Here is a 16288-nt window from a genome sequence, read left to right on the forward strand (position 1 = left end):
GTGGTCTTCTTCTTCTTCTTCAAAAAATATATATATAAATGAAAAACTCCGTGAAGAAGTAAGGCGGTGAGGTCGTGTGACTATACTGTATATCTATTAATTATGCAAAGTCCTTCATTGGCACACCTGAAGTCTTATCCACAAACATGCCCTTCATCCACACTCTATGGAGTACTGCTCTCTCCTCTGGGCTGGCACTACTGCCTCAAATTTGCTTAGCTTGATTTCCTTGAAACTCAGGCTTTCAAGATCATTGGAATCTTTCACTATGAAGATGAGTCTCTTGGGAATCACAGAATCACATCACTTTCACATCACAGACAGGTCATTAAGTGGTCTTTGTATTCTACTTCCTCCTGTTATCCTTCCTCCAGACAGTATTAAGACAGGCCTTGCACCCTCTGCTACTTCAGTTTCCCCCCCTTCCCCTCCCGAGATTTCTGCAGGGTGCACATGGTCTGCCAGAAACCCCCTTCTGATGAAAGTCACAAAATCCAGAATCACTGCTCACCTCCACTCTTTTCTTCCTCGTTTTTTCCCACCCATGGAACCAACTTCCACATTGTCTCCAATCTCATTCATCCCTCCAGGTCTGCAAGAGAGCTGTTCTCCACCATTTCAGATAATCCCCCATCCAAACCCATAAACTTTTCTACTCCTATTAATCCTCCCCAAGACCACCTCTTTCCAAGTTTCCAGTTTTTCCTTCCTGAGAGTTTGCTTCCGTATCAATCTTGTCCACCCTGTGTATCCTCCCCTCACCCTCATTCTTCCCCACATCGCTTATGACTCCAAGTCTCCCTCTATTTTGTCCCTCAACCCTGCTTTTTGTGTGTTTGCCTCTTCTCTTTCTACTGTTCCTTTTGTTCTGTTACGTCCTGATCGGTTCTATGTTCTAGCTCCTCCACGAGCTTTGACTTTTGTACGAAAAAAAAGAAAAAAGGGAGGGCTCAGGTATCTGTCTCAAGTTGTTATGTCCCAGGTTGTATCATCTTGGTGTGAAATCAGATCCTTGTGGATGGGGAATATATTTGAGAGCTAAGATTTCAGTCAAGATTGGTGATTGGCTATTTCATGATTAAGGACTGACACAGTTATTTTGAAGCCAACAGATGACCCTCATGTTAACTGGTGGGATTAGACTTTCAGGCTGAGAAGGAGCTTTTATCTGTTTTATTTTTCCCCCATCACAGTTTCTCCATATCATTTAATGAAGTATAATTTTTCGCATGTGCTGTTAGTTTTCAAGTAAATATTTTTCTTGGAATGAGGACAGGAAGGACGAAGATGGGGTCTCTTTCATGACAGTACCATGCTCCATTCTCCACCCAAGATTAACAATGTGATAGGCCTAAATACTGTCGTGTCCGTGCCGATTAAGACCGGCCTCGGATGAATGATCGATCGAGCTTACCTCCAAGGCGTTCAGTCTAACTATGGCGGTGTTATTTATACAGGTGAGGGAGTAGTGGAGAGTAGCGAGCGCTTACCTGGACAGACGGGCACGAAGCGGTTTTTCCAAACCACCAACAATTAAACGGGACAGGACAAGGAATTAAAATTCAACAATTAACGGGTTTAATAAAAGAAATGCCAGGGAACAAGAAATGTGCAGAACTAAAATTCCTATTTGGGGCGCTCCCATACGGACTCGTAAAACAGACACAGGGAGATATAAAAGAACGAAAGTAAAAAATGTGTTTGTGTGGTGCGTTTGCCTGCACTCCACGGTCTCCTCAATCGATCCCCAACCCCGTCGGCGTCGCACGAGTCCCTGGTCCGTGCGCGGGAAACAGACCTTGGTGCGCAGCTGCGTTAACCCCAGTCGCCGAACGTGAAGCGAGCAGGTCCTCGTTCCGTCCTCGTCCCACGCTCCAAAAAGCACCGAGGTCTCTCAGGCGCACACAGCAGTTACAAAGCCAGCACCAATGAATCAGGGAAAGGATGCGTCTGCTCCTCCACGCAGCCAGGAGCAGAGCAAGTGCGCGAATGCCACAGCCAAGAGCGAGCCTGAACTGCTACCGCACGCAACGAGGACCCAGCGCAAGAAGCGTATGAAGTATGAGACTGCTTGCGATGAAAGCCATAAACCAAGAGTGTGTCCGCTCGTCATAAAACCCAGCTCGTAATGAAACCCAGCTCGTAATGAAACCACGTAATGAAAAGAGGAAGAAAATGGTGGTCCTCAGCCTTTTTGTTCCCCGTTCTCAAACGTCATCTGATCACCTCCGCGCGTGCGCCAATCAAAGAGTCCATCTCATCGCTCCATCGGCCAGACCAATCATCAACTTTCGGGGGCGGGACCTCACGACCCTGCCTGCTTAGTGTTGCGATGACTCGGCTGGTGGTGCCAGCGGTACTTGAATGTCCTGGTGGCTTTTATTGTACACCGCTCCTTTCCTATGCCATCTCCAGGCATTGGAAAACGTCATTGCCGGGCCCCGAAGGGGGATCGGCAATGATGCACGCTGAAAGGGAGTACTCAGTTTTCACTGGTTGTTTTTTTTTTTGTTTGTTTGTTTGTTTGTTTTCTTGCTTTAGTGTTTGTCCAGGCTATATCTCAGCCATCCTTTGAGCTAGGAAGCTGAAATTTTGGCACAATAGTGAGCAAGTACCTTCTCAAAAAAAGTATTTTTTGTTTTTTGATTGATCAATTAATTGATGACTTATTTAATTATTAGCGATTAATTAAGTACTTATACATTTCCTTTTTCTTCTGGCCATTATCTCAGGCACCTTTTGAGTTAAGAAGCTGATATTTGGACATGCCAATGACCAAGTGATTTCTTCTTTTTTTTTTTCTTTTTTTTTTTTGTATACTGAATCGAGGCTCGTGAAAGAGCTAACATTTATTTCACAAACAAATCAACCAGACAAACAAAATATACAAAATATACAAAATATACAAAAAACAAAAAAAACAAAATATACAAAAATATACAAAATATACAAAATATACAAAAATATAAAAAATATACAAAATATATACAAAAATATACAAATATACAAAAATATACAAAATATACAACATTTGAGAGCAGGGAGAAGTGTGGGAGGGAGAGGGCTTGGGGGCAGGAGGCGTGGGAGGGGGGGGGGGTGGGGGGGGGGGGAGAGGAATCAAACACATGGGGACCGAAATTAGCGGGGGTAGAAAAGATCAAGGTTTTGGATGGGGGAGGATAAGAGATGGTGGTGAACAGCTGTTTTAAAGACCTGGAGGGTGGAGTGGGATTGAAGAGAGTGAGGGAGTTTGTTCCAGAGGTGGGAGAAAAGAGGAATGAAGGAGTGAAGGTGAGCAGAAAGTCTTGATTTTGGCAGTTTAACCATAAGAGGGTTGCAGGCAGATCTTGTGCGACCTGTAGGAATATTTGGGGGACAGAGCCCAGAGAGGGCTGGGGGGGCAAGGCCAGAGAGGAGTCGGTAGAAGACGGAAAGACCACCAACTTGCCTGCGGTGAGTGAGTGAAAGGCCCTTGGAGTTAGCTTCATCGCGGGAGATTCCAATGATTCTGAACGCTTTGGTTTCAACAGCGTGAAGACGGGCTAGGTGTGAGGCAGGAGCACCAGACCAGAGGGGAGAGCAGTATTCCATAGAGCTGCGGATGAAAGCCTTGTATGTGGTGAGGAGCTCAGGTGTGCCAAGGAAGGACTTCACACGACGGAGGATGCCCAGTCGGCGACTGGCTTTGGAGGCCAGATTTGAAATGTGGTTTTCCCAGGAAAGATAACGGCAAATAGTGACCCAAAAGCTTGAGTGACAGAACTTCTTGGAGAGGATTATTCAGAAAGTGGATGGGAGGGTTTTCCAGTCGGTCTTTTCGGAGAGACATCGTAAGAGTGTGAGATTTATCAGGATTGAAAGACATGTTCCATTTGTTTGCCCAGTCTGTGATTTTGTCCAGGTCTGCAGAGAGTGAGGAGGCTGCAGACTGCCGATCTGAGGGATGAGGAATGGAGCGACAGAGAGTAGAGTCGTCAGCAAAGAGATAGAGAGGATTTTCAAGAGAGTCAGAGAGATTTGGCTGCAAATGCTATTTTTGTTTTATTGATTAATCAATTAATCGATTAATTATTTAATTATTCGATTAATGAGTAAAATTGTGTTTTTTTAAAGTTACAGATTCTGATGAAATGGTGGTGTTTTATGTGTTTGATTAGCGAATTGATTAATTATTTAACTTTTATGATTATTATTTATTTATTTTCTTTTTTAATTATGTATTTATTTTCTTTCTCATCTGGGCAATATCTCAGGCACCTTTTGAGCTAGGAAGCTGATATTTGGATATAACAATGACCAATTGATTTGGCTGTAAAGGGTATTTTTGATCTATTGATTAATTAATTCATTGATTAATTATTTAATTATTCGATGAATGACTTAATTAGTTATTTTTTTTAAAGTTACAGATTCGAATGAAATGGTGGTGGTTTATGTATTCCGTTAGCCAATAATTGGATTTTTTAAGGATTATTATTTATTTATTCTCATTATTAATCATTTATTTATTTTCTTTCTCATCTGGGCAATATCTCAGGCACCTTTTGAGCTGGGAAGCTAATATTTGGACATGACAGTGACTAGGTGATGTGGCTATAAAGGATATTTTTGATTTATTGATTAATCATTTAATCAATTAATTATTTGATTAATCAATTAATTTTTAAAAATTTTTATTAATGACTTATTTCATTCGATTTCTAAAAGATACATCTTTGGATGAAGCACAAGTGGTTTAGTTATGTTATTAGCCAATTGATTATGAAAATATTTTATGATAATCTTTTATTGATTTTAATTATGCTATAATTTAATAAGGCTATAATTAATTTAATTTAATTATGCTATAATTTAATTAAATATACTATAGCGCGGCAATAGTGCAGTGCAGCTCATAGAGATTGCAATGGGAGGGAGAAAAACCACCTTTAGAGGCCATTTTTTCCCCGCAAGCGGGGGTTGGCCTTTTTCGGGGACCGTGGTTGTTGTTGTTTTTCGGTCCCCTTTTTGAAGCAATGTTTTACGGCCGGATGCCCTTCCTGACGCCAACCCTTTTTGCCGCCTTTAATGACAAACAGGGAATTACCAGTGAACTGGTACTCAAATTAGCCGACCTCGGAAGGATGACAGGCTGAGTCAACCCCCCTGGCGTTAATTCAGCGATCGACTGGGATTCGAACCCAGGATCCTAGGATCCTAAGCTGGCACCCTAGCCGCGAGCCCAACACCAGGGTTCATGGGAGGGAGATGTGGGAATGGGAGGAATGGGAGGGAGAGGTGTACAATAATTGATCGATTAATTAATCGATCAATTATTGTACACCTCTCCCTCCCATTGCAATCTCTATGAGCTGCACTGCACTATTGCCGCACTATAGTATATTTAATTATTTGGCATGGGAGCGGTGTAATTTGAATGTATCTGTACTTGTTTGGTGTTATGAATTACACGCCAATTGCTTGGCTGGTAGTGTGTGTAGTGTCGTGTCATAAGGAACAAGGTGAATAAATCACAGAGGCAATTCACACACAGGGGATTTAACCTTAACCCCTAAGCTACATAGCACAAGAGCCACCCTCCATATGGCCACACGTCACTCTTAATCTGAACATCCGGCCCTACCTCGTTACAGGAAGTTGCTACACGACATCCAGAACATGGTAATCTACATAATCCTACCTGGCCTAAGGTATTCCATTGCCTACCCCCCCGCCCCCCTCCTCCCCAGAAACATAACAATACTGTAAAAAACAAGTAAAAATGCTTATCTTACAACACGAAGGATTGAGAGAGGGAAAGGCTCTTTGCATCCTGGGAACTATTATTAAATCTGTTGTGGCTGTGGGTATCTGGATCATGACCATACTCAATAGAGAGCATCAGTTCTGCAGAAGCAGATTTTTAGTTTGCGTTGCAATTCTGGATGGGTCGCCACTTAGATTGACATAGGGTTATCTGGATGTTATTCGCTCTCGTTGGACTTAGTCCTAAACTGGGGCTTATGGATTGGGTCTCGTCCATCCGTCCATGCGTGTTTTCACAACCATATCTCGGACAGGTATGGATCGATTTTGTTCATACTTGGCACAAAGACAACACATGATAGTTGACATATGCACATCATTTTGTTTCGTCATGCGATTACGTCCTCAACCATTTCTCGGAATTGTATTTACCGATCTTGTTCAAACTTGACGGACATATAATGAATGATAGTTTACATATGTAAGTCACTTTCTTCAGATGTCAGATCCAAGATGGCCGACTGGCGTCCATTGTGTTACTTAAACGTGTCCCCAACCATTTCTCGACATGCATGGACAGATTTCGTTCAAACTTTCCACAAAGACAATCCATGAGAGTATACATACACAGAAGATTTTGTTTTGTCAAACAACCAAAGATCGCCGACTGGCGGCCTTTAAGTCCGTACAGCAAAATTACTAACATCATGGGGGCGATGACATTTTATGTTTTCTTCTCCTTGTTTTATATCAGTCATAAGATGATTTATCATCATTCGGATGATCCTGTTGTTGTTGTAATTGTTTTTATCATCATCTTTTTGTTTTATGTCATTTGATGAGGTACTGTTTTCTTTGTTCCGACAGCATATTGGAGTACCAAGGAGCATAAAATCACATGGGAGTGCAACAACAAGTGGATGCAATATTAACCTGAAGTCACATTTTACTTTCAATGGAAAATTCGTTATTTTGAAGCTTGAAACTATTTGTTCGTCCTTCAAGCTAAAATCTAGTTTAAAGCACTCCATGCCAGAGCTTACAAATGCTGGGTTACCAGAGAACTCCATACTCATCGTGACTGCTGATTGGAAGAATGATTACCACAGTTCTGCAAAATTGAAAGCTGGACAGTGTGACCTGCAACTGATTGGAAATCTACAGCTGGACAGCCAAATAAAATGGTGGTTGAGGGCAAAAAATAAATGCGTTTTCTTGCAGGTAAATCAAATATGCTACAAAGTACATTTTCAATCTTCAACATTGTCTTGAATTGATTTACTTAAATACACTTATTTACTTAAATGAAAGAAACATGTAACTTAAATGAAATAAATGAGATGGGAATTATTACTCTTGCCAAATGAGAGGGAATAGCATTTGAGTCCGTTTGCTTGTCCGTCTGTCTGTTTTCTGTCTGTCTGTCTGTCTGCCTGTCTGTTTGTCCACACAGAACGCGAGTATGTGTATAAATTAAATTAGACCCTTTAGAACCCTTTTATACCCTTTACAACCTTAAGACCTTGAGGACCCCCTAAGAACCGCTTACCCCTAAAACCCAACCAGAGCCTTTAGAACCATAAAACCCCTTATAACCTTTGACCCCTAAGACTTTTAGACCCCGAAGATGCGGACATCATGACCCATTTTATAAGTTCATCTCTTCGAGTTTCAAGATGAGATGACCTAAAAACCACTCCAAACAGGAAACCTACTGTTTTTAAGGACGTCTTAAACTCTTAATGGACACATACAACAGGCACGAATAACTACTGTAATGTGTCAGCTATGGTGATGTAATAGTCACTGCAGAAAATGGCCGTACATTTCGGAATTAATTTATTTATATGACTTTTACAATCTTTATTTTATTTAAATTGAATTATATACTTGAATACTGGAGAACACAAATCGTCTGTCATAATACTTCAAATAACCTCAAGTTTTGCAGTACGTCAATTTAAATAATTAGTACACCCACTCTGTGGGGGAGCGGCAGGAAGAGTCATGTTATTATCCTCTCTGAGGTGCTGTATATAGATTACAGTAGATGAGTCTCGGGCCGCAAGAACATCGGGGGTGTGTTCAGTTGCTATGTTTCTTGTTGATCATACATTTCAAAGTCAAAAACAAAGAAGTGAACGAGGTTTTTATTGTACACCACTCCTTTCCTATGCCATCTCCAGGCGTTGCAAAACGTCATTGCCGGGCACCGAAGGGGGCTCGGCAGTGACGCACGCTGAAAGGGAGTACTCAGTTTTCACTATGGTTGTTTGTTTGTTTGTTTTCTTGTTTTCTTCTTGTACACCGCTCCTTTCCTATGCCATCTCCAGGCATTGCAAAACGTCATTGGCCGACACCGAAGGGGGCTTGGCAGTGACGCACGCTGAAAGGGAGTACTCAGTTTTCACTCTGGTTGTTTGTTTGTTTGTTGTACACCGCTCCTTTCCTATGCCATCACCAGGCATTGCAAAACGTCATTGCCGGACACCGAAGGGGGCTTGGCAGTGACGCACGCTGAAAGGGAGTACTCAGTTTTCACTCTGGTTGTTTTCTTGTTTCTTGTTTGTTTTCTTGGTTGTCCGGGCGATATCTCAGCCATCCTTTGAGCCAGGAAGCTGAAATTTCGGCACAATAGTGATCAAGTCCTTTGTCAAAAACGGTATTTTTTTTTTGATTAATCAATTAATTGAGGAGTTATTTAATTATTAGCGATTAATTAAGTACTTATGTAATTAATTAAATTTCCTTTCTCTTCTGACCATTAACTCAGGCACCTTTTGAGTTAGGAAGCTGATATTTGGACATTCCAATGAATAGGTGATTTGGCTGGAAAGGCTATTTTTTATTTATTAATTAATCAATCAATCAATCAATCGATTAATTATTTAATTATTCAATTAATGACTTTTTTTTTTTTTTTAAGTTACAGATTCTGATGAAATGGTGGTGGTTTATGTGTTCTATGACCGAATTGATTAATAATTAATTTTTTTAATGATTATTATTTATTTATTTTCATTATTAATCATTTATTTATTTTCTTTCTCATTTGGCCAATATCGCAGGCACCTTTTGAGCTAGGAAGCTAATATTTGGACATGACAGTGACCAAGTGATGTGGCTATCAAGGATATTTTTTAATTTTTTTATTACCTTCGCAAAAGCGGAAGGTTATGTTTTGATCGCTGTGTATTTATTTGTATGTCTGTGTGTGTGTGTGTATGTTATTCGCATAACTCAAAAAGTATTCAACCGAATTGCATGAAATTTGGTGGGATGATTGGTTGTTATACGGGACACATTTGATTAGATTTTGGGAGCAATCGGGTCAAAGGTCAAGGTCAAGGTCACGAAAAGGTCAAAATCGTATTTTTACCAAGTACAGAACAGTAGCTGCGGCGAAGGTATGCGCTCTACCGAGTGCCCGTTCTAGTTAATCATTTAATCGATTAATTATTTAATTTTTTATTAATGACGAATTTAATTAAATTTCTAAAAGATACATCTTCGGATGAAGCACTAGTGGTTTAGTTATGCTATTAGTCAATTGATTAAGAAAATATTTTGTGATAACCTTTCATTGATTTTAATTATACAATTAATCAATCAATTATTGTACACCTCTCCCTCCCAATGCAGTCTCTATGAGCTGCACTGCGGTATTGCCGGGCGCCAGAGGCGCCCCAGCAATGCCGCGCTGTAGGATTTTTAATTATTTGGCATGAGGGCGGTGTACTTTGAATGTATCTGTACTTGTTCGAATAATTTTTGAGGTGTTACAGTTAAAAAGGCAAACCAGTCTGGTACCGCCCCTAAAAATTGCGATGCTCATGATGTCATCTGCGTGATGTAATCATAGGCAAGGTTGTCTCAGCGCACAATGGATAATGGTCACACAACTTGCTTCAAACTCGTCAGAAAGTGAGTTGACAAATAATTTTCTGATCAAGAATCCTCTGATATTCAAAATCATTGCGGGCGGGGCCAAACGAGCATAAAAAGGACACCTAAAAATATGAATGTCTTCCTTCCAAGATATTTATTCAATAAAGAACAACGATTAAATGTTAAGTGAACCCATATATATTAATTAAACCAAACATGATTTTCTGTGCCTGTGGCCCTTTACGCACTGAAGCAAGCACTCCATTCAAAACCGTGGGCCTTGAAAAGGCACCGCAATTAGCTATCTTAACTCAGATTTCACCCAAGGTGGAAACCCCCCTTGGGGAGGGGGTACGTGAAGTTGCTACAACCTTCATTGTGGGACCCTTAGTCCTCTTGTCAAGTTTTGTTGAGATTGGATAAGTAATGTATCGTGGTCAGACAGACAGACAGACACCATATTGCATAATTTAGTATGAAGGTACAGCGGGGTTTAAGGGTGCTATTCGGGACTGCTTCTGGACTACTTCAATAGCACTAATCTTTTGGATTTTTTAAATTAACGATTGGTAAAATCATTGTATTACTAAAACTGAAGGAACACTACGTGAGGTATCGTATTCTTTGAACTCTCTAAATATCATTATTATTATTAATATTATTATTATTATTATTATTATTATTACAATAAAATTCAATCATTCCAAACCGGAATTTTGCGAGACTAATATCTCAATTAAATACTGTAAATTGGGGTTTCCAGCATCTTATTTATACTGTTACATGCTCCTTCCCGACCCCCTGGTCTCGGTATACCCCCGAACCCCGGGAGGAGCCACGGCAGAAAAGAAATATATTACTCCGTGTCAAAATCAAGATCGAAACCACACCAATGGTTATCAACAAAAATAATATCTTAAAAATCACACAGGAATAATGATACAACCATGATAGCCAGCCACCATACAATCAATATCTTAGGATGGTACCATCTGTTAAAGCAATCAAACTCACTGTTCCCAGTACATGGAAAGGACCTCTTCAATGTCTCTGCAACCTTCAAGCCGAAGTTGATTCGCTCCAGCGATCATTGGAACAATGTCCGATCAAGAGCTATCGAGGCGTAAACGGTCGAAGCGACACAGAAGTCACGTGGTCCAACACCCAGCAAACTCGCGGTAGCATGGAAAATCTCCAAAGATGCGCGCCGACGTACATGTTTGCAGTTCAATCAGCGAATCGCCGTGTACTCCTCAAACGCCACTTTATTGCACAGCCGTCCCCGGCAAACCACCGGAGGATAAGCCCAGCCGACGCGACAAAAACCTTTTCCAATGAAGGCAGCGCGCGGGGCGAAATGGTGGACAGCTCTCACTTGCCCCGGAGCTTCTAGGCAAGGATTCTCCGGAATCTCAATGCCGATACCCGACTACGCAGACTCCACAATACTCCGGCGATATCACCAGTCGCATGAGATTCTTTCCACGGACTCAAAGTTCCCTCGACGCCGTTTGCTCGACCACGCTTGCAACGGAGCTTCAAGACACGTTTCTTCTTCGACCTTTTCCTCACGACCTCCTCTTCTTCGCTCGTCGTTTTCCGGGGCACGATTTCCTGTATCATTTTAAGTTAACCTTTTTAACTTTTAAGAACTGTTCATAAACAATAAACCTTTGGAAGACAATAATAGTACCTAGAATCAGAAATCTTTCAAGGGGAGGAAAACCACAACAGTGGAAGTGACGAATCCGTAACACTTTCCCCCTTCAAGAAAGACAGTTTGAACACAGCGAAACCTTTCTTTGCAGACAAACTCTTTAAACAAACAAAAGTAAACTCACAACCCAAATACTCAATTCCCATGAGCAACAATTATCAACATCTCAAAAATAAAGCAACAAACTTCGAAAAACCCACAGAGATTTCCAATGTTAATTGACTCTGGACAAAGCGTCAGCCACGACATTGTCCCTGCCCTTTCCATGTTCAATTTCCCAGTTGGACTCCTGCAAAGCCAAACTCCATCTCATCCCCCTCTGATTTTATTTTTCGTTTCTTTTGAATGAAGCTTAAGGGGTAGTAATCAAAATCCAAAGTCAAGCAAATCTACAACACTTTTCCCAGGAGGCCGAGCTGAAAGCCAGGTTCCATGGTGGTTGGGTGGTGAGGCCTGGAAGTATTCACTACATGGACGCCTTTAGGAACGTGGAGTTCACGGTTAGTCCGTGCAGGAAAGTCCACTACATGGACGCCTTTAGGAACGTGGAGTTCACGGTTAATCCGTGTAAGGAAGTTCACTACATGGACGCCTTTAGGAACGTGGCGTTCACGGTTAATCCATGTAGGAATCTTGGCTCGGCGGCTCCGCAGCATTCAGTGCTTCAACTTTTCCGAACCTTCACAATAATTACGGTGGGACCGCTTGTCACTGTAGTCACATGAATAGCGGTCTCCTTCTCGGCCACTACTCTGATAATCCTTCCTTCGGGAGCTGCCGTAATTCTGGGAGCCTCCAAAATAATATCGATTGCGTCCAGCACCAACACTACTCCTCCATTGTCCACTTCTGTCGCCCCCACGACCCCTATGAAATGCCTTCCCGACTGTTATGGTCCGACCCTCCAACTCCTTGCTATTCAGATCCTTTTTTGCATCTCTGGCATCCTTTGAGTTTTCAAACGTGACAAAGCCAAACCCTCTTGACTTTTGTGTCTCCCTGTCTTTTATCAGCAGCACTTCCAAAAGCAGTCCATATTTGCTGAAAACAGAGGTCAGAACTTCTTCCTTTGTGTTGAAGTTCAGTCCACCTACAAATAACTTGTCAAATTTGTCGCCATCCCCAACTGGTGTGGTGTTATTTTCCCTACTGGGCTTTTTAACAACCATCGGGTTACCATAAACTTGACCACCGGCCAAATCATTCCCGATAACAACAGATAATCCCTCTACAGGAAGAGTGGCTTGTAAACCTATGGTGACCGGTCCTGACACCACATCGGACTCCAAATGGATGGCATGAAGTGGATCTCTAACACAGCCACCAATCCCCTGTAAACGAACACTATCACCAGTTGCCGTCTCTTCTGACAATGGCAAGATGCCTTCAAGCATTAAAGATTGATGTGCTCCGGTGTCCCTCAATACCCTAACAGGTCTCCGGTTAGTCGAGGCTCCATCCAGTGACACAAACCCCTCTGAAATAAATGATTGGTAACCCTTTTGAGGGCGACCACTCACATTTGCCATTGCATTCGGAGTGGTACTAGTCGAACTCCGCTCCTGATTTTCCTTTCCCAGAGCATAACAGTGGGACATCAAATGTCCAGGTTTATGGCAAAAAGCGCAAGTAGGCCCGGAGGAGAACCTCGTGGTTTGTCTCGAGCCCCCCGGAGGGTAATCCTGCCTTGGAGCTGCTGTCTTCGGACTCCTAGAAGTCGTGGTATCAGAGTGGTCCTCATATTCATCTCGAGGCCGCCCCCCTGAATTTTCGTTCTCCGCCCCTGATGTACCATAGCTCCCCTGGCTAGGTCTAGGCGAGAAGTTAGGTTTGCGGAACCCCACGCTGTGGGTTAAGGCATAGTCATTAGCCATGGCTGCTGCCTCATACAGCTTTGGTACTTTCCTTTCCTCCAGATGAACTTTAATGTCCTCGTGGACACACTGTTGGAATTCCTCCACCAGGATCAATTGTCACAGTAGTTCGCAGTCTTTCCCAACTCCTTTTGAATCACACCACTGATCAAACATGGTTTCTTGCATTCTGGCAAACTCCACATGGGTCTCATTCTCCCTCTTCCTGGCATTCTGGAATTTTTGCCGGTAAGCTTCAGGGACCAATTCATAGGCTTTGAGAATGGTTTTCTTCACTATCTCATAATCTGCACATTGCTCAATCGGTAAAGCCGAATAAATATCTTGAGCTTTACCCACCAGAACACTTTGCACTAATATGGTCCAGGACTCCTCAGGCCAGTTTAGCAGGTGAGCCCCTTTCTCAAAGTATGAAAAAAATTTGGCTACCTCCTTTTCATTGAAGGGTGGAGCCAGCCTCACATGTCTGCCAACATCCCAGGTGTTCTGACTGGGTGTCGAACCAGTCGGCATGGATGGTACCTCTCCCCGTTCTTTCATTAAATCCAGCTCCTTGAGTTTAAGTTCCTGCTGAAGCGCCATTTCACGGTCCTTTAACTCCCTGTCGGCTTTTCTCTCCTCTGCTTCGAGTTCCCTTGCAGCTCTCCTTTCCTCTGCTTTTTTCTCTTTTAACCTTTCCTGGAGTTCTCTTTCAACTCTCCTTTCCTCTGCTCTTTCTTGTGCTTTTTTCTCTTATAAACTTTCCTGTCTCTGCAATTGCAACTCCAGTTTCCAGAGCTCCACATCTTTTGGTTCCTCGGGTAACCAATCCCAGGCTACCTCTTCCCATGTTCCTAATCCCACCATAGATTGTATCACCACTGTCTGCATCTCTGCCTTCCTCATATTAGTTCGGACCTCCAAGCTAAAATGTTTGGCCAATTTCAAGAGGTCCGATTTTACTAACGCTCTGAATTGTGCTTCACTAGGGGTCACTGCAAACTTCTCTGCGTCAAACTCCATGGTGACTATTGTTAACACCTGTTAACCTTCACACAAGAAATGTTAAAAAACCAAAATATATATTATTTTGTTTGGAAAAATTTGGGAATGTTGGAAAAGTTCCAAATTTGGGAATTCTGGGAATGTTAGGGAATTCTTTCCCGGACTAAATTTAGGGGATTTTTAGATCCCGGACGCAGACCCAATTTCGAGCCCACGAGTCAATTGGACGAGCCCCCAATTTCTGTTCCGTGCTCCTCCCCGACCCTCTGGTCTCGGTATACCACCGAACCCCGGGAGGAGCCACAGCAGAAAAGAAATATATTACTCGGTGTCAAAATCAAGATCGAAACCACACCAATGGTTATCAACAAAAAATAATACATTAAAAATCACACTGGAATAATGATACAACCATGATAGCCAGCCACCATACAATCAATATCTTAGGATGGTACCATCTGTTAAAGCAATCGAACTCACTGTTCCCAGTACATGGAAAGAACCTCTTCAAGGTCTCTATAACCTTCAAGGCGGAGTTGATTCGCTCCGGCGATCGTTGGAACAATGTCCGATCAAGAGCAACCGAGGCGTAGACGGTCGAAGCGACACAGAAGTCACGTGGTCCAACACCCAGCAAACACGCGGTAGCATGGAAAATCTCCAAAGACGTGCGCCAACGTACACATTTGCCGTTCAATCAGCGAATTGCCGTGTAATCTTCAAACGCCGCTTTATTGCACAGCCGTCCCCGGCAAACCACCGGAGGATAAGCCCAGCCGACGCGACAAAAACCTTTTCCGATGAAGGCAGCGCGTGGGATGAAATGGCGGATGGCTCTCACTCGAGCCGGACCTTCTAGGCAAGGATTCTCCTGAATCTCAATGCCGATACCCGACTACGCAGGCTCCACAATACTCCGGCGATAACATCAGTCGCATGAGATTCTTTTCACGGACTCAAAGTTCCCTCGATGCCGTTCGCTCGACCACGCTCGCAACGGAGCTTCAAGACATGTTTCTTCTTCGACCTTTTCCTCACGACCTCCTCTTCTTCGCTCGTCGTTTTCCGGGGCACGATTTCCTGTATCATTTTAAGTTAACCTTTTAAACTTTTAATAACTGTTCATAAACAATAAACCTTTGGAAGACAATAATAGTACCTAGAATCAGAAATCTTTCAAGGGGAGGAAAACCACAACAGCGGAAGTGACGAATCCTTAACAATACTGAACACAGAAAACAATATAAGGAAACAAAGCTTCATTTTAAAAAACTAAAAAAAACTAGAGAGTTCAAAGACCACATTACCCTGCGCAGTATTCAGGAATCTAATTCATTTGAAATAAAATGATGATTTTAAAGGTTGTATTAAAAAAATAAATCCAGAACTTTAGCGCCATTGGTGACTTGTACACCACCTTGTATAACATGTCCAAGCAATGCTAAACATTGGGGTTTGGAAAGTGTCAAAAATGTGATTTGTCTTCTATATAATTCTATATAATTTGTTCAAGTATATAATTCAATTGAAATAAAATAGAGACTGTATCGGTCATAGAGAAAAAAACATCCGTAAGCTTACCACTGTAGATGACATTGTCTTTCTTATACACCACCTTAATACGTTACCTTAGTTATTCATGTCTGTTGTTTGTGTCTTTCATGACATCTTTAAAAACAGAAAGTTTCCTGTTGGGGATGATTTTCTAATTTTTTTTGATTGCCAGACAGGCAGACAGGGTAAAAAAAAAAAAAGCCCTTCCTCTGCACATGTGTGATCGGGTTGAATTCGGAGTCAAAATACTGATAAACTCCAGGTTTGTTTTCTGATTCATATTTTGATTCGTGTTCAAAATATAGCATTCAATTTAAAATTGAGTTGTTCCTCGATCATAAACTGATGTTTGTGGATGGGCGGACAGACAGATAGACAAAAGTGAACCATTTGCTTAACTCCGCTTTTCGATTTGCGTCCGCGGGGTAATAATCTCACCCATTTTCTACTGGAACAAAAGTATAGTGAAATACTCATAGATATTGCTTGATTTGGACAATTCACACACTTATTTAATACAACTGAT

The 16288-nt window shown here is 42.0% G+C and overlaps 1 protein-coding gene across 1 annotated transcript in view; it reads left to right on the forward strand.

Annotated features, from left to right (window-relative positions):
* Positions 1-16288, forward strand: part of LOC137430786 (uncharacterized) — a 311105-nt gene that overhangs the window by 22317 nt on the left and 272500 nt on the right. The window contains exon 4 of the mRNA XM_078771248.1: positions 6613-6966. Within this exon, the coding sequence (XP_078627374.1) occupies positions 6613-6966 (354 nt within the window). The remainder of the gene's footprint in view (positions 1-6612; positions 6967-16288) is intronic.

The sequence above is a fragment of the Myxine glutinosa genome, chromosome 1 (genome assembly GCF_964187855.1).
Source record: "Myxine glutinosa chromosome 1, kmMyxGlut1.1, whole genome shotgun sequence".
NCBI classification, from domain to species: domain Eukaryota; kingdom Metazoa; phylum Chordata; class Myxini; order Myxiniformes; family Myxinidae; genus Myxine; species Myxine glutinosa.